Genomic DNA, 21,545 nt, shown 5'->3' on the forward strand with positions numbered 1-21,545 from the left:
GCACTAGACATGAATTACTTGCAAAAACAAACACACCAACAGCACCTTCGCATAAAGACAACGGCTCCTGTTTCTTAAGTATATAAATAACGTTACGGTTACAATAATATTGCCCAAACACTTTCGTATCAATCATTTTTGAAGACATGGTTACCTTCCTAAAATATTTATTTCATTGGAAACAATAAATTAATTTTCACTCAAGACCGGTAAAATAAATAATTTGGTAAATTCATGAAATCATAACTTTTTTTTAACAATATCAAACTTTGTTCCCTTGAAACAAAACCAGGAATTGCCTTTTTCTGTACGTATACGTAAGTTTGCTGCATTTTCCGTTTCTATGTTTTCGTTATCCTAGACATAGTTTAATCGCAGTGGTGATTAATTAAAACAGCGTTTAGTTGAAAGGGTTGTTCTTGAAATGTTGCTTTTTCGTCATTTGCCTTTAAAACGTACGGAGTTTAGCTTAGGAAAAACAAATAACGAATTGTTGTTCTTATTTCCATGAAAAGAATGCGCCCTGACTGAGACACTTTCAGGTTGACAATGCTCTGCAAACAGTAGTACAACATTGCGAGAATTCTTGCAAAGCAGTTACGATCCAGACGGTTTTCTGTCACAAATTTATGCTTCTGAACTTTGAAGCGATTACTTCATCTTTCAATGCGTACTTTCCATGAACTGTTTTCTTTCAGATTGTGAAGGTGTACGAATGATAAGATTTCAACAGTGTGTTTTGTCTTCCTTCTTTCGTTGCCTTTCTTCAAGACCGTGGAACTACAGCGAGAACAGTGCTGACGAAAATGGTTTTCCTTTCTACAATTACTGCTTGACTATCAACATTACTTCACTTACAGGAGGGAGGGAGGGAGAGGAGAGGAGAGGAGAGGAGAGGAGAGGAGAGGAGAGGAGAGAAGAGAAGAGAGAGAGAGAGAGAGAGAGAGAGAGAGAGAGAGAGAGAGAGAGAGAGAGAGAGAGAGAGAGAGAGAGAGAGAGTTCGGCCGTAGAGAGCGCAGTTTTTCTCATACTGAAACATAAATGCCTGATCGATGGCTGTCTTATTCTATGGCCAGAGGTTACAAGGGAGCAAAAAACGTTTCACAGGTATGCTTTTCATTTCGCGTTAGCCAGTGTTACGCTTAGGATAGCAATTCGCGCCTGCTTTGTGCATAGTGAAAGCTCTAGAATCATTAGTAAACAGATTTCGGGTAATTTCAGAACACACATGACATTGACACATAGTAGAAAACAGAACTAGCTTTCGTTTCCCGAAGATGAAAAGATCGCAACCAAGGGGAGTAATACATACATTTCGTGAATTGTTAGGTAAAGTTTTGCCCCTTGCATCATTGTGGAAATCTGGTTTCTATTCAAGTTTTTCTGCTTGGATGTTTGGAAACTTAATCAACAAATCTAAGAACAAAAACTCCGTTGCATTTCTTTTTTTCTCTTTCGTTTTTTCCTTTACATCTTACTAGTCTGGTACAAAGAACACACCAGTCTAACCTTTCGCTATCTGTAACAAGAAGCCTTTTCTCAAACTTTCAAGAAAACGTGTACATTGCTCCATTTGGATAACATTGCCATTCAAATCTGTTACATCCCCCGAACTTCTTTAACACTAAACAATAACTCTTTTGAACAATTGCGCACATGGGAACAATGTCCCTGCCGACACGCTTCTTTAATATTTAACGTTGAAACATGATCAACATAATTATTTAAAAAGATTTTGCAACATGTTTCAAACGTAACATAAATTGCACATATTAAACATTAAAAAAAATCATTTAGTATATAACATGACTCAATATTGATTCACAAAGTTCTAATGTTTGTGTTTTCAATATAAAATCCACATGAATTAAACAATGGCATAATTTAGTCAACAATAACCAACGCTTGATTAAAACTCAGATTTCCCAAAACTTCCATACTTGACCCGGATGATTTTAACAAGAATTAACAAGACTTGCAAAGTTGATAATGAATTCGTTACATCAAGTAATTCATTGTGAATGTAAATTAATATTTCATGAACGAGCTCCATATTCAAGCCATTAATTGGAGAGAAAAAAAATGTACTTCGGTCGCTTCTATGTAAAACATTCCTGGTCTCGTTCAGTATACTTTGTAATGATTAGCTTTCAAAGTATTTCATTTTCAGCATGTTTTCAGTCATATTCAAGCCATTCATTGGAGGAAAGAAAATGTACTTCTGTCGCTTCCACGTAAAACATTCCTTGTCTCTTTCAGTATGATATTTTGTAACGATTAGCTTTCAAAGTATTTCATTTTCAGCATGTTTTCAGTCATCTGTTGTAAACAATAGCTGGACTCATATTTCGTTTCTACAACGGCAAATGTATTTTTTTCCTGAATTGGAAATACTTTTTCCACTAACCGTCAAGACGGAGACTACAACCCAAAACTATCTGGTGACGATGGGAAGCTGAAGAACACTACTGACTGAAAAATCTGAAGTTTTGAACGCTACCTGCTGAGAAAAAGTTTCACGCTGAATAAACAAACAAACGTTGTCGGTAGACTCACTGAATTGAAACCTTTCTTTAATATTGTTCTGGGAGGTTACACATTCTTGGGTTTAGCATTTCCCAAAGCTCTATCTGCCGAGAAGCAGTTTCACACAATAATGACAAAAAGATAATAACAAACACGAATAGGTCTTCATCTTATTAAATTAAGCGCTTGGAGAGTGACACGTTCTCCAACCCACCCTCCCTATTACCCCATCCTTACATAAAATCAGGTGGTTTAGTAGCCCGATTTCTTGCTTACAACGGATGTCACTTATTCAATTCCTCGAGATTCTAAGAAAGTTGACTGAAATAGAACGTCTCCCTGGTACTGTTCTCGAGTTAAAGGTACACAAGTTCGGTTCACCATCTCAGATCTGGCCAGGCTTTTACATAGGATACAACTATCCCTTCACTTGGTCACATACAAAAACATCAACGCCTTAACTGCTTGCTGTGGTGAGTTGGAATTATTTTTATAAATTAATTTAACTCCCTCCTAAAAAAAGCCCTAGACTCAGTTTACAGTAACACGCCTTCTTGGTAGCAAACAGTGTCACATTCAGTTGAATTTTCCGAGAACATTGATTATCTCTCTGGTACTATCCTAGAGTTTGGCGTCAAACAAGAGTCCCCCCCCCCCCCAAAAAAAAAAACCAAAAAAAAAAACCCACACACACACATAAAACAAACAAAAAAACAACACACACAAAACAAAACGTACACACAAACGCACGCAGGCCTCGCACTAAACACCCTAAGCTATAGACAATGAAATCAAATAAACAGCAGAACGTCCAACTCAGCAATCAGTATCCCCCCTCCTTCGCATCGATGGGCGTGACATTCAGCTCCTCCAGGTCCTGAGACAGACTGCCGCTGGCAGAAGAGTTGGAGTCCTGGTTCTCCAGGGCAGCGAGCGTTACCATGGTGTTACGGTCGTCGCTAGGCAACCGGGACCACATGCCCGATACTATGGCGGCCAAAGAGTTGGCGTCATGCGAGGTCCCAAGCTGTTGCTTCAATCCAGGCGCCACTTGCTGGTAGTACAGGAGATACCTGCGGGAAAAGGCTAGACGTGGGGCGGGGTTATACATTTGCAAAGTCTAAATATGATATCATGATAATAGATTTAAAGCGTGAATGTGCTGTTGTAAGGGTCATGTATCTAAAGTTGAATTTAAGCGTCTGACCCCCTTTTCAAAACACCTGGGCCGAGGTGCACGAAGCGATAGTGAGTGCCATCTAAATAGGAGGGAGCCAGTCGCGGGGTCTGATTGGTTGACATTACCACAAATCTCAATGTCAACCAATCAGACCCCGCGGCTGGCTCTCTCCCACGTGGGTGGCACCCACTTTCGCTTCGTGTTTTCAGATTTTCTGTTTATTGTGATGTCTGTAATGTCACCTCCAACTGTATTATACTATTATTGAGTAGCGTAAGCTTGACTTTGTGGCCCCAGGTGATTGCTTAAGTTGTATCATGATTGTGTTGAAGGATCTTAACAAATAGATTTTAGAAGGTCTTCCTAGTTCAGAGACAGAGGTTTTCATGGGTGGTACTGAAAAATGTCATGAATCCTGAACCTCAACCGAACAACAACAACAAAAAGAGAAGAAACAAGTCGCGTAAGGCGAAAATACAACATTTAGTCAAGTAGCTGTCGAACTCACAGAATGAAACTGAACGCAATGCCATTTTTCAGCAAAACCGTATACTCGTAGCATCGTCAGTCCACCGCTCATGGCAAAGGCAGTGAAATTGACAAGAAGAGCGGGGTAGTAGTTGCGCTAAGAAGGATAGCACGCTTTTCTGTACCTCTCTTTGTTTTAACTTTCTGAGCGTGTTTTTAATCCAAACATATCATATCTATATGTTTTTGGAATCAGGAACCGACAAGGAATAAGATGAAAGTGTTTTTAAATTGATTTCGACAATTTAATTTTGATAACAATTTTTATATATTTAATTTTCAGAGCTTGTTTTTAATCCAAATATAACATATTTATATGTTTTTGGAATCAGAAAATGATGGAGAATAAGATGAACGTAAATTTGGATCGTTTTATAAATTTTTATTTTATTTTACAATTTTCAGATTTTTAATGACCAAAGTCATTAATTAATTTTTAAGCCACCACGCTGAAATGCAATACCGAAGTCCGGGCTTCGTCGAAGATTACTTGACCAAAATTTCAACCAATTTAGTTGAAAAATGAGGGCGTGACAGTGCCGCCTCAACTTTCACGAAAAGCCGGATATGACGTCATCAAAGACATTTATCAAAAAAATGAAAAAAACGTTCGGGGATTTCATACCCAGGAACTCTAACAAGACGAAGCAAATCGTGAGGCTCGATCATCTTTAACCTTCGCTCGACCGGGTTATCGACTACACACGGAAGACATCGTGGGGCTGTGCGGATCCATGCTTCTCAAAGAAGGAAAAATATGCATACCCTTCCGTAGACCCATGCTTTCCAAAGAAGCAAAAACGTGCATCCCCTTCCGTAGACGCCGTGGTTAAATTTCCGCGAGAAGTAATTAAATTAAATTATTACCGTGCGGACTAAAGCTTCTCAAAAAAGGAAAAACGCGAATAGTCAATACCCTTCAGTAGACGTGGGGCCGTGTGGACCCACATTGTTATGTATTAATTTCGCTCCACGCGACTTGCTTGTTAACTCCAAAATGAAACATCGTAGAAAATGATGTTTAGAGCCAATACCTGACGGTTTGTGACTTCTCTCCCTTGTTTTTATGTAAGTTCCTTCAGTTTGAGAAACATGGGTCCGCACGGCCCCACGATGTCTTCCGTGTGTAGGGCCTAGTCTAAATTTGACCTTTGTTTTTTTGATTACATCTCGCTGAAATTTAATGATCTTTTAGGACATAGAGCTTTTTAGGTGTCTGAGGCATTCTTAAAAGCTCATTAAAAAAATCCAACTGGTTTAAAGCCATATGTACTCGATGACTATACACGCTAATTGCTTTACCAACAGCTGGAGACATGCTAAATTAAGTTCCCTGCAAAATATTGTGGTCTAGGACCCCTTCAATGTTGAGATATGTTAATTTTCATTTTGATCTGGATCGTCCTATTTATAGATTTGCCAACAGAGGTAGCGTTGACGCAAGGGAAATAACTCCGCGTCTTTGTTTACATCCAAAGTTTTTGAGACTCTAAAACAAGCTGTAATGCATGTATATGGTCCGCGCATGGCGACATATCGTCATTACATGGTCTTATGGTGCGTTTGACATCGATTATGGGCAAACTACACTTTGTAAACACGGGAGCGCGTACATATGCCTTTAAGAGATGTTTGCAATTAAACACCCTTCTGGGTCCACACGGACCCACGACGACCGGCGAAGGTTAAAAGGGTAATGTTCAAGAACAGTGTCCCAAAGTCAACTCAGTGAAGCTGTTGCAAGTTATTAAGTTTGCCAGACGGAGAGAAAAGTGGCAGTACTTTGAAACTGAAGCAAAATAGTGATAAAAAGCGATACATTCTGTTAACTTTGAAATTCAATAAATTCAAAAAACTTGATTTTCATGATCAAAGGACATGGCGCACTGTAGATGGGGATAGTGAATTTAGGACAGTGCTCCTGAATTTAACCTTGAAAAGAACGTATGCAGCTAACTCACCCGTCGAAGTCGGACCACTCAGTACTACTGCCGTCACACAGCTTCGTCGTGAAGGGAACGCCGCTCGTTTTGTCATTGCCCTCCGTGTGTTTCTCGTACAGTCTGTGGAAAAAAAGAGCATCCATCAATTCAACGTGAAAGTGGTTGTGATTTCTTTCAACGACAAACAAGTACAAGCTTAATAAGTACAGCAAACTGTCAGTGTTGACTTTTTGCAGGGATTTTTCTTCGTCAACAAAATGGTAGATTTGAGTGAAACAAAAATAGAGTTGCACAAAGCTTAAAGGGAATAATGAAAAGACTTGCCCTTCAAGCAAAATAATAGGTTTGAGAGAAACAAAATAAACTAAAGTTGCAAAAAGCTGAAAAGAAATAAGAAAAATACTTGCCCTTCAAGCAAAATGATAGGTTTGAGTGAAACAAAATAAAGTTGCTGCAAAAAGCTGAAAAGAAATAAGGAAAAGACTTGCCTTTCAAACAAAATGATAGGTTTGAGTGAAACAAAATAAAGTTGCACAAAGCTAAAAGGGAATAAGGAAAAGACTTGCCCTTCAAGCAAAATTATAGGTTTCACTTTGAGAGAAACAAAATAAAGTTGCATAAAGCTGAACAGAAATAAGGAAAAGACTTGCCCTTCAAGCCGCTTCCGACATCGGGGTCGTGGTCTGTTTGCTGCGTGTCCATGCTTTCTCTCTGACCGGCTGAAACACAAAACGCATTTTTCTGCTCGGTTGGCTTGGTAAACAAATTGATGGTATACAACCGTATCCAACAAGTACGCCCAAAGAGAGCTTTCAAATTTGTATAAATGCTCTCACTATCGTGCTTGGATGTATATAACATTATCCTGCGCATGTAAAGCCTCTCGGATGAGAAAGCAAAAGAATCATCTAAAATCTGATGGGTTGCAAATTTACCCGTACGTTTAAGTACAGATGGGTTTACGCGAGATGGGAGTATTTTTCCATATAGTTACAGTCATTCAAAATGGCAAATCTACCCGTACAAAAGTAAATAAAGTAGTGTTAACGCGAGATGAGAATATCTGTCAATACATTCATTTCAAAGTAGGATCACGTAAATTCTACATTTACTTACCTTTTTTTTTTGCAGCCAGATCTTCTCTTGCACACGTGCTTGCTGGTGTCCTCCAAGTTTGGCGGCTTCTGGGGTGTCCTGGCGAAATGAGACATAATAAAGTTTTTACCAAATGTCACGGTGTCCGCAACGAAGCTCTCAAAAGACTATTTGAATGGGTACTCTTTCACGTACAGGGCTATACGACCATGTAAACAAGGAGACAGAGAGACAGACCGACACACACACACAGACGTACGCACAGAGATAGACACATCAGATGAAAAGCAACCACGGAAAAACAAACCGGCGAAGCCATGCAATTTTCTCGGCATAAGTGTAATTTAATGAGTAGGCGAAAGACAAAGAAGAGAGACCGAATTGACAGAAAATCAAAGAGACCGAAAAAAACAAGAAGAGCAAACGCTCGATCGAGTCACTTTCGCAGTTCTGAATATTATATGAGGCATCAGATGGACAGGAAGAAATTGCTATTCACAACACAATGAGTCACGTTCACATAAAAGTTGAGCCCGGTCACTTTTATAGTTTCCGAGAAAAGCCCAACGTTAAGTTGTGTGTTGCCGAACAGAAAAGGCTAGTTATCTCCCTTGTTTTTCTGATAACGTTCGTAAAAGGCTACAGATGTAAATACTTTGATGTAAAGAATAATCCTACAAAGTTTCAATCACATCCGATAAACTTTGTCAAAGATATAAAATGTCTAATTTTTCCTTTGACGCTGACCTGTGACCTTGAAAAAGGTCAAAGGTCAACGAAACCATCGTTAAAGTGTAGAGGTCATTGGAGGTCACGACTAAACAAAATATGAGCCCGATCGCTTTGATAGTTTCCGAGAAAAGTCCAACGTTAAGGTGGTGTCTACGGACGGCCGGCCGGCCGGACGGCCGGACAGACTAACACTGACCGATTACATAGAGTCACTTTTTCTCAAGTGACTCAAAAATGGAAAGGTCAGGAATAGAGAAAATGTAAGAATCATGTGGAAAGTTGTACATGTAGCAAGTATGTGACCTACTTGTCATGCGAAGATGATTCCGTGACGTCATCCAGGTCAAAACTCTCCATGCACAGCAGGTTGTGGTCATCCTCCATATCCGTCAACGTTTCAAGGTCACTCAGTCCTGCCTGCTCGGAGTAGAAACAGGTCAATATTTTAAGGTCATTCAGTCGTGCCCATACAGCATAGAAACTGGCCAAGGTCAATCAATTCAAGGTCACACATGCAGACATGCCTGCACAGCATGGAAAGAGATCAAAATGAACGTTTGAATGTAAACGTTTCCACATCAAATGATCTGATACTGTACTACTAACACCTACTTCCAGACTTTCTAAAGATGTTGTGAATATATTTCTGTACCTGAGGGACTCGAGCGTCCATGGCGTTCCCAAGGGCCCAGGCAGAGTTGGGTGAGAAGAGAGCTGTGTCCGACATGTACGGTTCTGACGACGTTTTCAACGGCGTGAACGTGTGCACGTCCTCGTTCAAGGTTGTAGTTGCTGACTTGAGTGGCGTCATACCTGCAGAAAAGGTAATGCAGGTGACACGATTAGGTAAGAGATACCTATCTTGAACAAAATCAAAACAAAAAGAAAACACAACAGCAACCAGTGTTGGTAAATGCGTCATCAAACTTTCGTCACAGTCGCTGACTTCTTCAGGATGGTAATGACAAGGAATGCCGGCACGTGATGTACCTAGCTTGATTCTAAACATGCTCACTATTTATTGTATCTATGAATTATTGTTGAATCAAACACTGTTTAAACCAGATTTCTAGCTTTGTTTTCAGGCCAGGGCTCGGCAATTTTGCAATTTTGCGACACAGCGGGCGAATTGTGCGACAAACTGCGATAGACAGTTGTACCATGCGACTGCGCATGCGAATCTGCAAGGTAAGTGCTTTGTGCCCAGCTCTGATGTTCCCCTACCTTCATGGGTTGTTGTTTATTGAGAGATTTTATACATGTATCAACATTGCACTTCTCGTATCGCCTATGCCGAAACGTATTTTGTGACGCATCGATTACACTTTAAGAATGGGTGCCTGTTTCCTGGGTAGGGTTTTTTCTGACGCAGTTTTTGTGACAGTGTGTTTATCGAATCATAACAAAAGTACAGTGCTAAGCAAAGAGATGTGGATATCCTGAAGTTTTGAATAAACTGCCCTTTTTCTGTATATTTAAATCTCCTACATTTAATTAAACACAAACATAAAGCACACACATTTGCCGGACTGAGTCTGTGTGGGTGTGTATAATCTCGCTCCCACTCGCTCTGTGATGCAAAGATCTTCGGGGACCCGGGGGTTTGGGGGGGAGTGGTGGCAAAGGGGTGGGGATGGTTGGTACTTGGGAGGGTACTGAGGGTTGAGGAAGATGCTTGTCAAAAAGGGGACGCAAGTGTGCCTGCGCGAACATAAAGCACACACACACACAGATTATTTCTGACAATACCTAGCGTGCATGTGGCCGCCTTGAGGGGGGTGAGCCCCGTGCTGGTGGCGGTGACAACAGAGGAGAGTACAGGCGACGGACTGGTTGTCACGTGTATACTGCCGTCGCTCTCGAACAACAGCTCTGGTGGTGGGACGGTGAAATCCAGCTGCAATATAAAACACCTTGATTACTGGTGCAAAGAACATACCGAAGCGCATGTGAAATCAAATAAAATGTGAATGAAATTTAACGAGAGAAAAAATCAAATGAATAGAACGCACAATAGCTACAGTGAAATATAGTCTGAGTTCAACGGAGACACACACACACAAACCCACGTCAGCATTTTTTATCATTGACAAAAACTCAAACCAGAGTGCGATTTCAGAAGTCCAGGGCTTGAAATGGAACACGGTGAAAAAGGAGAAAACATTGACGTGTGGATTATTAAAGTGGCTAAGAAAAGCCGTAGAGGCATCCCTCTCAAAGGTCAAAGCCTGCTCCCCGGAACGTTTTTAAAACCAATACATAGCTATCCGGTGCTTCCTGAGCATATCTTTAAGCGAAAGAGAGACAAGGGGAACAAGCTTCGGGCTGTTATGAAGGAGGAAGAAAAGCTTTCATGAGGCAAACAGATTTTTATTGGACGAAATACTTCAAAACGAAGAGGATTCCAAGCTCTGAAACCCCAGACAGTCAATACAAAGTGTATACTTAATTAGGAACAAAAATGACCATGAGGGTCATCAGAGGCTTTAAAATAGGCAAGTTCAAAACTCTACCTTTAGAAAGTTCAATTAACGAACATTACTTTTTCGACCTGAATTTTACCCAGCTGTTACCTTGAATTTGATGAAGACGGGCCAATTTTCACCATGTCTACAGGTAATTGAACCTGAAAGCGTGTGCAGTTTCTAGCTCTAGATTCAACAAGAAGAGCAAACGCTCGATCGAGTCACTTTCGCAGTTCTGAATATTATATGAGGCATCAGATGGACAGGAAGAAATTGCTATTCACAACACAATGAGTCACGTTCACATAAAATTTGAGCCCGGTCACTTTTATAGTTTCCGAGAAAAGCCCAACGTTAAGTTGTGTGTTGCCGAACAGAAAAGGCTAGTTATCTCCCTTGTTTTTCTGATAACGTTCGTAAAAGGCTACAGATGTAAATACTTTGATGTAAAGAATAATCCTACAAAGTTTCAATCACATCCGATGAACTTTGTCAAAGATATAAAATGTCTAATTTTTCCTTTGACGCTGACCTGTGACCTTGAAAAAGGTCAAAGGTCAACGAAACCATCGTTAAAGTGTAGAGGTCATTGGAGGTCACGACTAAACAAAATATGAGCCCGATCGCTTTGATAGTTTCCGAGAAAAGTCCAACGTTAAGGTGGTGTCTACGGACGGCCGGCCGGCCGGCCGGACAGACTAACACTGACCGATTACATAGAGTCACTTTTTCTCAAGTGACTCAAAAATGCTACATAATCTCCCACCTTCTTGCACACGTTGGAGAGAGTGGGAACGCTGTGCTCACTGTCCTCTCTCTTGCCCAAGAAGTGACTGGTCAGCTTGGCCACTGGAGCGGTCAGTTGAGGCGCCGCCGAGTGTCCAACGTCTGTGACCTCACACTCTTGTGGCATCATGACGTCATGGTGAGCGAGGCCGTACACTTTGCGTGGCGTCATCGACACTGGAACCTTGGGGCACGTGAAAAACGTTGAGTGCAATCTAAAATTGTTTCTCTCTTTGTTTGCAGCTGCTCCTGTTTTAGCAACCCGTTTGTTATTCGACTGTGTCAGTATTTTTCGGTAACACTGCTTATACTAATGTGCAGTTTGAAACAGTACATGCTTGATACTCGTTTTAATCACGTTGTACCGATCTCTCGAGTGTTGCCGATGAGCCAATCCGATGTTTTGTAAGTTGTAACCTAATTAATGCTATCGATATAGTATTCGACAACGACATAGCAATTTCAGCAAAGACTTAGAACACAGACCTTCCTGTTCATATTTCATTCCAGTTTTATTCTCATTCAACATCAAGCCAGAATATACCAGTACAGAATTCTTCTTGTATAATATATGCTAAACTGATCAAACGAAAATTAAACACGAAGAAGAAACGCCCATGCGTATTAATAACTGAAATAGAGCAATCCTGTGAACTACTCAAAATACAAGTCAATTCGGTTTCCAGATCGTTTCATGAACAATTCTTTGTCCAAAGACAGTAACAATTATTTTGTAGCTACTAGACTTCAGTATAATACATGCTTTCATGCTCAAACAACTATAAGATAATAACGCATGCATGCACAAACTCCAAACTGTAATAAAAAAGATAGACATGTCCACTTCAAAAGAAAATATTTGCTTGTAGACATGGAGATTTGGGGTTGGGCGGCTGGGAGGTAAAAGCATGCTATTCCATACAAATTAAAAAAACACCCACCCACCTACAACCAACATCTGATATTCTCTCCTAAAACAAAAAGCCAGCAACAATTATTAAAATAACTATCATAACATTTAAATAATAATGTCATCTGGCGAGCTGAAACTTCCCGAGCTTCTACAAAACAAAGAATCGCTGTCAAATTTGACCAACCGAAAATCAATCAATCAATCAATAGGCTTATAACGCGCGTATTCCGTGGGTACAGTTCTAAGCGCAGGGATTTTTTTTAATTTTTATTTTTTAATGCAATTTATATCGCGCACATATTCAAGGCGCAGGGATTTTTTTTATGCCGTGTGAGATGGAATTTTTTTACACAATACATCACGCATTCACATCGGCCAGCAGATCGCAGCCATTTCGGCGCATATCCTACTTTTCACGGCCTATTATTCCAAGTCACACGGGTATTTTGGTGGACATTTTTATCTATGCCTATACAATTTTGCCAGGAAAGACCCTTTTGTCAATCGTGGGATCTTTAACGTGCACACCCCAATGTAGTGTACACGAAGGGACCTCGGTTTTTTGTCTCATCCGAAAGACTAGCACTTGAACCCACCACCTAGGTTAGGAAAGGGGGGAGAAAATTGCTAACGCCCTGACCCAGGGTCGAACTCGCAACCTCTCGCTTCCGAGCACAAGTGCGTTACCACTCGGCCACCCAGTCCACTACTACACACTTAATGAGCAATTTCAACAATATTAAGTACGAAACTGACAATCAATTTGATAAGAACTCAGCAATTAAGCGATTAATCAACAGCAAACTGATGAATCTGTAAAACCACAAAACAAGAAAAGAAAACGATAAACACATGCCAAATAACCATGCACATATCAAAAAGTAACAGGCACAAATGACAACTATCTGCCAGCATCAGTTCTACCCCCAGCCTAAAAGAGCAAAATACCAAACAACCATGCAAGCAACAACTAACATGCGCAAAAAATAACTCGCTGCCAGCTTTCTACCTCCTGCAGACTCTGCAATTGTTCACTCTCATGCTGTCGCTTGACCACCACTCGGTCAAACCCGGACAGACTTGAAAAGGGCATTCCATCGGACGCTCGCCGCGAAGCCCTGGCGTGGAACCCGTGATCTGCGTTGATGAAAAAGCCTCCCAGTTTCTGCAGTCGGACGGTTGTGCCAACGACAGCATTGCTGGACACGGAAGCGGTTGAAGCTGAGTTGGTCAACGTGTGTGTGGTCACTGGGGTGGTTGGGACAGCCTGAGCCTGGTCGCTGCAGTCGTCTGTGCTGGTGTTGTTTGGGAAAGGGATTACTGCGTCGACGAAGTCCCCTGTGTTGTAGGCAGAGAGTATTCTCTGGGTGGCTCTTTCTGTTTCGTAGCGGCACCGGGCTTTGGAAATCTGCAACAAGGTACATCAAGGAATTCAACAATAAACATACTTGCTGGCAATGATGTTTCTGGCAGTGTTCGCGTTAACGGAAAATGTATTTACATGCACCAGTAGCTATCAGCTGGTATGTGAAAATGACCGCGGAAAAAAAACGTCGGTTTTAATCGCATGTGACCTGTTTTTGTTTTGTTCTGTTAACGTTGTTGTTTCGTTTTTGTATGCGATGTAAGCTACTGCTACGCTACTGTAGTGACTATAATTTGACTGCATTGTCACAACGATCAAGTCAATAGTACTTGGTGCAGCTATTCTTCATTTCTTCTGTTGATTCATCACACCTAGCGCGATCAGATAAGTATGTACTATGGTCATTTTCACCTTTATTGTTTTCATGATACAGCAGTCCCTGCAATGTACGGCCCCCGGCGTAAGCGGACACCTGACTGACATGTACGGACACATTTGCTCGGCAGGAGTGTTTTCCTTCTATATTTGCCCCCCCCCTTAAACGGACACCTGCAAAACGTGGACACGGACACTCATTTTCGGTCCCAACAGCAGGTCATACCTCCAATGTACGGACAGACCATCGTCAAATTTTCACCACAACAAAATCGATAACAGAGCAGTCGGGCTCTTGGTACAAAGATCACAGCCGCAATGGCGTGATGACAGTCACTGATAACTTGAGTGTACCCATCAGGAGGGGGGTAGTTTTGGTCAGGAGTGGAGTACCTACGAAGATGCCAACATGAAACTGCACTGTGCTCTTTATTCTTGTCTGTTGGACGTAAACAACAGAAACCACAGTCGATGAAGGTCCTGAGCGAAAGAGAATGAAAAACCGGCCACAGTTCTCAGCATCGTGTGTCGATCTGTGTGTAACCTCTTTCATTGACAAGATACTCTTGTTTCCCCTCAGCCTTGACCAGTGACTTGCTTTGTCAAACACACAGTCAACTGGTTTTGCTCTGGTTTGGCACAGCCCCAAACAGTACATGGCTAGAGGGAGTGAGAGAGAGGGAGAGGGGGGGGTGGAGGGGTAGCTGGCTAAACTCTGTGGGGTGTCCGGTGTCACTGCATGTCAGCAGGAAGAGCATTGGAGAGAAATAGAGAGGTGTACTCTTCCACACAATTTCCAAGCATCAGTTGTCACGGCTTGGGGTAGGCATTAGTGAGGGAGAGTGGGAGCTAGCTGTGTTATGTACAGTGTATTTCCGACTGAAGAGTGAAAAGTCACTGCCATGCCACATGATCGGCATGCAGTCAATAAAGCCAGACAAGAAGAAAATAAATTACATGATTATGACATGCAGCTCTATCTGCTGCTATTTATTCAAACTGGTTTTCAAGCTTATTCTTGCAAAGCATCTGCACACGCTCCTCTGTGCTGTGTTTGTGTGGCTGCTTTCGTATGTCAGTGCATGATGAGTGTGTTCACTGCCTTGAGGATTTATTTTATCTCTTCTTTTCAACACTTTTCATACAAATCATTTTTACAGAACGTTTAAAGAAGTATTAGGAGTTTATTGTTATTGTTTAGCAGCCACAAGAAGTGATTAGCATAGACTCAATCCTGTTGTTTGTGTGTCTCTGTGTGAGTGTATGGGGGAGGGGGTGGTGTGGTCACCCCTCCCGTGAACGGACACCTGCAATGTACGGACAGTTTTGCTATGGCCCAAGGGTGTCCGTTCATGAGAGGGACTGCTGTACAGAAGTAACTCCTAAAATACAACTATCAGTTTCATCCTTGGTTCTTATGGCAAGATAAGAATTCCATAAGCAAAACTCTTTATATCCAGTGTTTGAATTGTTTTGAAACTGCTTTTCACCCAACAAAATCAAAACATCGCGATTCAAATGCTGTGATCAAACAACAAAGGGGAGTAAGCCTTCTTAAAACAGGCAACAATCTTGTAATTAGTGAGAGCTGTGAGGAGCAAGTTCCCGAGCACCTGAGAGAATCAGAAGATAGAAACTTGAACACCATGACTCCTTGTTATGGTGAGTTTGAATGTGTTAATGGATTCATTTCTGAAAAAGGCACCAGGGCCTTTAAAGAAATCCATTCTGGGGAGAAAAAAACCACTGTTTACAGAGAGCACCCAGTCTGGTCACAAACCAAAACTGAACAGCCTGAATGTGGGCTTTTTAAAAACAATTTTGTTTTAATGAATTAATATTTCAAAAAGCCACTACTGTGTAACGAGAAAGCCTGGCTAGACCTGGGATGGTTAGCAACACCGTGTTTTCACGAAAAGGCACGGGTAGGCATTGGCAGTGTTTGTATGACTTTGAAACTGGATAAATACAATCAAAAGTAGTTATGCGTTTGACCAGAACTATCACTGGCCAGCCGGTTTCTACTAGCCAAACTAATCGTTAATACTCGCAATTAGTTCAGAAACTCTCAGACTTGGGAACCCCCGTTTTGTTCTTGGAGTATTCTCCAATAAACTTGTCGTATTTTCAGAAAAAAATAGTGTAGTCCACACAACATTTAAACATCCATGATTCAATCATGCTTCGCACGTGTCTGTTGCACCGTTAATTAAGTTTACCAACACATTTAAAACTAATGCTCCTTCCAATGTTTGATGACAAAAGCTGTAATCATCGATCAAATGCCGAGTTATAAAGTTATTTTAATCATTAAAATATACAGTGCACAAGAAATAAACAGGAATGACAGGGATGCGCTAATGAAGAAAAGTAGTCTAGGAATTTTTCTCGTCGTATTTTATTTCAACCGTGCGTACTGATCGTATTTTAATAGGCGTACAAAATACGGCGAAATCGTATGGGTTCCCAGGTCTGAACTCTGTTATGACTCTCATCAAAATCTCTGACCCGCTGTCTCCGTGTAGTGCATGTGGCAGCGTCCCTGGTGTTCTTGTCGTCGTCGCCGGGGTTGAGGGGAACGAAGGCGATGTTGTGATTGTCTGCGCTGAGGTTTAGGATCTCCTCCTGTATGTCGTGCAGCATGTTGTAACACCGGCGACCTTGAGGCGACCTGCAGTCAGATCTGCATCGTGTCATGTTTATGTCTGAGGGTAAGACAACAAAAACAAAAAAGACACACACAAAAAAAACATAAAAAGAAGAAAAGAAGGTCTCGCAGTTTATAAATCAATCAATCGCCTCGTCTTTCTGCCTCTAACAACGAACCAACCAGTCTGTCTGTCCCTATCCATCGGTGTATGCGTGATATAACCCAGTTGTAAACTTCACTTCAGTTTGTACTAAAATTTTAGGGAAACATTTATTTGTACGAAGACATAAACAAGTGTAAAAAAAACCAAAAATTAAAAACAGTAAAGAAAGCTGCTTCTGAACCTCTGTGTGCTAGTTATATAGTGCTAGTACAACACAAAAATGTTCACATGATTCGCTGAACATCCTAATCTACTCCCTTTTGACATCAAGGGACTGCGCGCGGGTGGGAGGAACTACCAAGATAACAACAAAATTTACTCACCAGAAAACAGAAACAAATGAACATGAACAAGTCAGTGTTGACTTTTGTCTTCATCAGAAAAAGAAGTACAAGAAACAAACAAGAAGAGTAGACAGACACAGAAAATGAACGTCTAACGTCACCTAACCTAAAAAATGAATTGTAAGGGAGGAAGTGAGATCGAAAGTGACGCGCGTTCTTGCTGTTTTTTGGTGAGAACATTTGACTCCCAGGGTTTAACCTGGAAGAAAAAGGCAATGGGACATTTGTCCCCCTCAACCAAATTCCGATGGGACATAGTCGAAGGCTAGAAGCTCCAAAGAGGCCTGTACACTTTTTGACCAAAGATGCAAAATAGTGCAATATGGTGCCATCTGAGAATTAGCCGCTATATCGTGTTATCTCTGTATGTGTGTGTGTGTGTGTGTGTGTGTGTGTGTGTGTGTGTGTGTGTGTGCGTGCGTGTATATGTGTGTGTGATCCGATGTAAAGTGTACATTTGCTGGCGCAGTGGAACGTATAATCTCAATGCGCCCTTTGACGCACTGACGCAAATTGTGATAGGACATTTTCAGATTTAATGCGCCAATGGCGCAGGGCGCACTAGTAAACGAAACCCTGGACTCCCTTCTGATTTATTTGAAAAGAATCAAGTCAAGGTAAAAATAAATGATTTGGCTAGATCTGACAATCGTTGTCTGGTCACACTATGCCCTAGGGATTCAAATCTTAAAAATCAATACTGCATTTCACACAATGAGCTTTTTTTAATCACTGCTGCCAGATATTTGTTGCTGATAAATGAGTTCTTGTTTTTCTCAGTCAAAAGTGGTATAGGCCTACCAAAGACGAACGGCACAGGTGTGTGCAGTGTAAATTGTAACGCTGTTCAGTGTTTTTAATTTTTTTTTAACTTTTTATTATACATACATAATGATGCATTTTTCAAGGGAAATTGGCCAGACACAAACAAATCTTAATTCTTACTGCTGAAAAATGACCCCTTGCTGTTTGGTGAAGTCGTTCTGAAAATCCTCCAGCGTTGCCGGTGACCAGTTGTCCCCCTTGTTCCACAACACTCCTTGGCCTTCTTCTTGCGCTGCAAGTGAAACATTAAAACAGATTTTCATCTTTTTATTTACTTTACTTTATTTGGTGTTTAACGTCGTTATCAACCACGAAGGTTATATCGCGACGGGGAAAGGGGGGGGGGGGGGGTGATGGGATAGAGCCACTTGTTAATTGTTTCTTGTTCACAAAAGCACTAATAAAAAAAATTGCTCCAGGGGCTTGCAACGTAGTACAATATATGACCTTTCTGGGAGAATGCAAGTTTCCAGTACAAAGGACTTAACATTTCTTACATACTGCTTGACTAAAATCTTTGCAAACATTGACTATATTCTATACAAGAAACACTTAACAAGGGTAAAAGGAGAAACAGAATCCGTTAGTCGCCTCTTACGACATGCTGGGGAGCATCGGGTAAATTCTTTCCCCTAACCCGCGGGGGGGATCATCTTTTATTTCTCTCTCTTTAAAATAGAAACCTTCAATCCGCTAAGATCCGTCACAATCACGCAGGTTATCGAAAAAATTGCTTTTCATCAAAATCTTATCAGACGTTCACGCATTGTATGACAGTTCTTTGTGATGTTTATCAGGAGACGATTTTGGCTACACTGGCGAATGTTCAATACTTCTTTCTCTGCAAGAGAATGTGTCGGACTGATATTGATAATGATATTGATAAGGCCAAAAAAAAAAATTTGTCTGTTTCTGGTAACATGGCTAAAAAAAATAGGGTCGGTAGGTCGGGATTTTTTATTTTTTATTTATTTTTTTACCCCAAATGTAGACCAATAAAACTAACTTTAAAAATCGCGCAAAGAGACTGGATTCACTATACATAGAGACAAGACACTCAACACATTTACAAATCGTCAGCGGACTTTCGTTTTCACACGTTTTTGTTGTTCATTTTCTCACCCTGTCCTTTACCACCAAAAAATAAATAAAAAATTTTGAGTTTGGAAAAAAAAAGTTTAGGGTCGGCGCCGAAATTTAGGGTCGGTCGGGTGACCAGAAACAGACAAATTTTTTTTTTTGGCCTAAGTGATATATGCTAATGAAGTATACGCAACACTTCCAACCTTATTTTTAGTCTCTGAAGTGAGTACGTCTCCTGTCCAACTCCGACCTTGAGTACTCGTCAATTAATGAACACAAAAGGATATAATATAATACATCATGTTGCTCACATTCAATTATACAGCACGCACTATGCACTGAAGGAAGTCAGTTCTTCTTACCTTCAATGTTCAAAAGCCTTGATAACGCCCTTTCCAAACTGCCTATATGTTTCTCCGTTTCTTGCAATATCAAGGACTGGAAATGTCAAAGAAAAAACCTAACTACATCATACATGCAAACAAATCGACGAAAGAACCAAAAGTTCAAAACGTAATGAATGATCCTATTCCTACATTTGTGACCCTCCACCACGGAATGAGTCGCATGTCACCTTTGCATGATTTTCATATTTTTACATTTTCTTAAACAGTTAAAGAGTTTTTTTTATGCAAAACCGTTTTAGAAAAGAGCGAAAACTTGTTTGAGTTATAAGCCTGTGACTAAGGTGACCCTCACACTGTTACCAGACACTCCCCGGACTTATATTAAGCCTAGCGCAGAACCGCGCGAAGTGACATGCGACTCATTTCGTGGTGGAGGGTCACATTTGATAATCTAAATCTCAACCTCTTATAAATTTAAATGTGTTGTAAATAAATATATATAATACTTCAGTATAGTCTATTCCTTTTGATGATCTTGTTTCTGAACTGTTTCAGTGGACGGAAATTTTTTTTTGGGGGGTATGGCTTGCTCGTTTTTAAAAGTTTTACCACAAGGAAAAACCTAAGTTTACAACACAAAAACAAAAGAAAACAACAAGAAACTCAATCCAATCTGTGATCACCCCCCCCCCCCCCCCCAGCGTTGTTTAACATTACGTGGTAGGTTCGTTCAAGTAAACATCTTTGGTCTAAAATTGTGCGTGCATGCGTATGTGCGTGTGTATTTGTGAGTGCGTTTCACAGACCTATTTGACATGTCCTATTTGCGACTACTGACGCTGCAGATCTATATAGATTAAACTTAAAGATAAATTGTCTGAACTTCTGACGGTGTAACAATTGAAATCTATGAGTATGAGTCAGCCTACCTTCGATGCTTTCCTTTTTGGCAGTGTTTTCCCGTTGGGAATGATAAATTTGAGCGTTTCGTAGCAGCTGGCCACACTTGCTCTCCACTTAGCGTCACTTTGTCGACGTCTGGTTCTGACCGGCACTTGACATTTTCTTGTTCTGCCTCTCTGCATCTACCAGTCAGTCAAGATCGAAAACGTATACATGTAGATAAGTAGAGAAGGCATTGCTCACTACGCACTTTGTCAGTTTGTGTCTAGGCTGACTTTGACTCATTGTCGCACTTGATACCCCTCGGGTGCGTTGTGCTCATGAATCTACGCTTACTCCATCTTTCGTGCAGACGAACCAGAGTATAAATAATCTATGGCGGTAAATTCAAACATGAAAACATCAATGGCTGCCGACGGACTCTGACTCTCAGTCTCTTCTGCCAAATATTTAACAACAAAAAGCCAGCATCCTCCTGCAAAGTTCACTCAGAAACAACTATACTCCGATCACTGCCACATCACTTCTACACATGGATCAACGTGATGTATTTCAGCCGACCGGCTATGAGGAACAAATCTTCGATTTGAGTATTGAATCGAATGACCGACGACTCAACATCGACAATCTTTTCATTAGCCGCCGAAAAATCGTTTTTATTTTTGCGACAGTTCATGCATGACGTTAACCACTTCTTTGCTAAATGCATGTCATATCAAAGCAATCTTACCGTTATCGGAATAAAGACAGCTCTTTTCAAAATTGCAGCGGTCACAACTCTGTGTGTTTTGTCGGGCGACCCTGACCGTCTGCTGTCTGGCGGGGAGTTCTCATTGGCCAGAAGTTGACACGTGATCAACACGCACCTAAAGCACGAGGTTACGCCGTTTGCAACTTTGTGCATATCACGAGGCAGATTATATTTGAAAATTCAAATAAGCTTAGCATTTCAAGTGTAATCAGACTGGGATCTGAAATATAAAATCAGCTGTGCCACGATCAGTGTTTGTTGTGGAATCATTGAGAAGCGGCAAACAGGAAAAGAAAATATACGGGATGGATGTTCAATAACCGTGAAAAGTGTGAAGGAGGGCTCTGTTTACATTTCCGAATCGCGCGCGCACGTATAAAAGTGCAAGAGCGACGTGCGCGCGCGCGTCACGGTGTGTGTGTGAGAGAGAGACTGAGAGAGAGAGAGAGAGAGAGAGAGAGAGACAGAGAGACAGAGAGAGAGAGAGACAGAGAGTGTGTATCTGCTTATTCAATGACTGACACCACTTTAACAATTTATTTATTTTTCGAAGAGAAATTACTTGTTTTG

General features: G+C 41.0%; 1 protein-coding gene across 2 annotated transcripts; it reads right to left on the bottom strand.

The window, feature by feature from the left end:
* Positions 1 to 1,612: 1,612 nt before the first annotated feature.
* Positions 1,613 to 21,026, bottom strand: LOC138971014 (uncharacterized). 2 transcript variants are annotated; one of them, XM_070343611.1, is made up of 14 exons: positions 20,955 to 21,026; positions 20,251 to 20,406; positions 19,337 to 19,412; positions 18,012 to 18,123; positions 16,418 to 16,580; positions 13,178 to 13,576; positions 11,236 to 11,439; positions 9,754 to 9,901; positions 8,657 to 8,817; positions 8,312 to 8,421; positions 7,294 to 7,371; positions 6,828 to 6,896; positions 6,196 to 6,297; positions 1,613 to 3,599 (listed from the first exon to the last, which is right to left on the bottom strand). In XM_070343611.1, the coding sequence occupies exons 2-14, from the start codon at positions 20,404 to 20,406 to the stop codon at positions 3,350 to 3,352; spliced, it is 2,028 nt and encodes a 675-aa protein (XP_070199712.1). In that variant the 5' UTR covers positions 20,955 to 21,026; the 3' UTR covers positions 1,613 to 3,349. The 2 variants fall into 2 exon arrangements, with proteins under 2 accessions (XP_070199712.1, XP_070199711.1); XM_070343610.1 differs by having other exon boundaries at positions 16,418 to 16,592.
* Between the last annotated feature and the right edge of the window lie 519 nt (positions 21,027 to 21,545).

Source organism: Littorina saxatilis, linkage group LG7, assembly GCF_037325665.1.
Source record: "Littorina saxatilis isolate snail1 linkage group LG7, US_GU_Lsax_2.0, whole genome shotgun sequence".
Lineage (NCBI taxonomy): Eukaryota > Metazoa > Mollusca > Gastropoda > Littorinimorpha > Littorinidae > Littorina > Littorina saxatilis.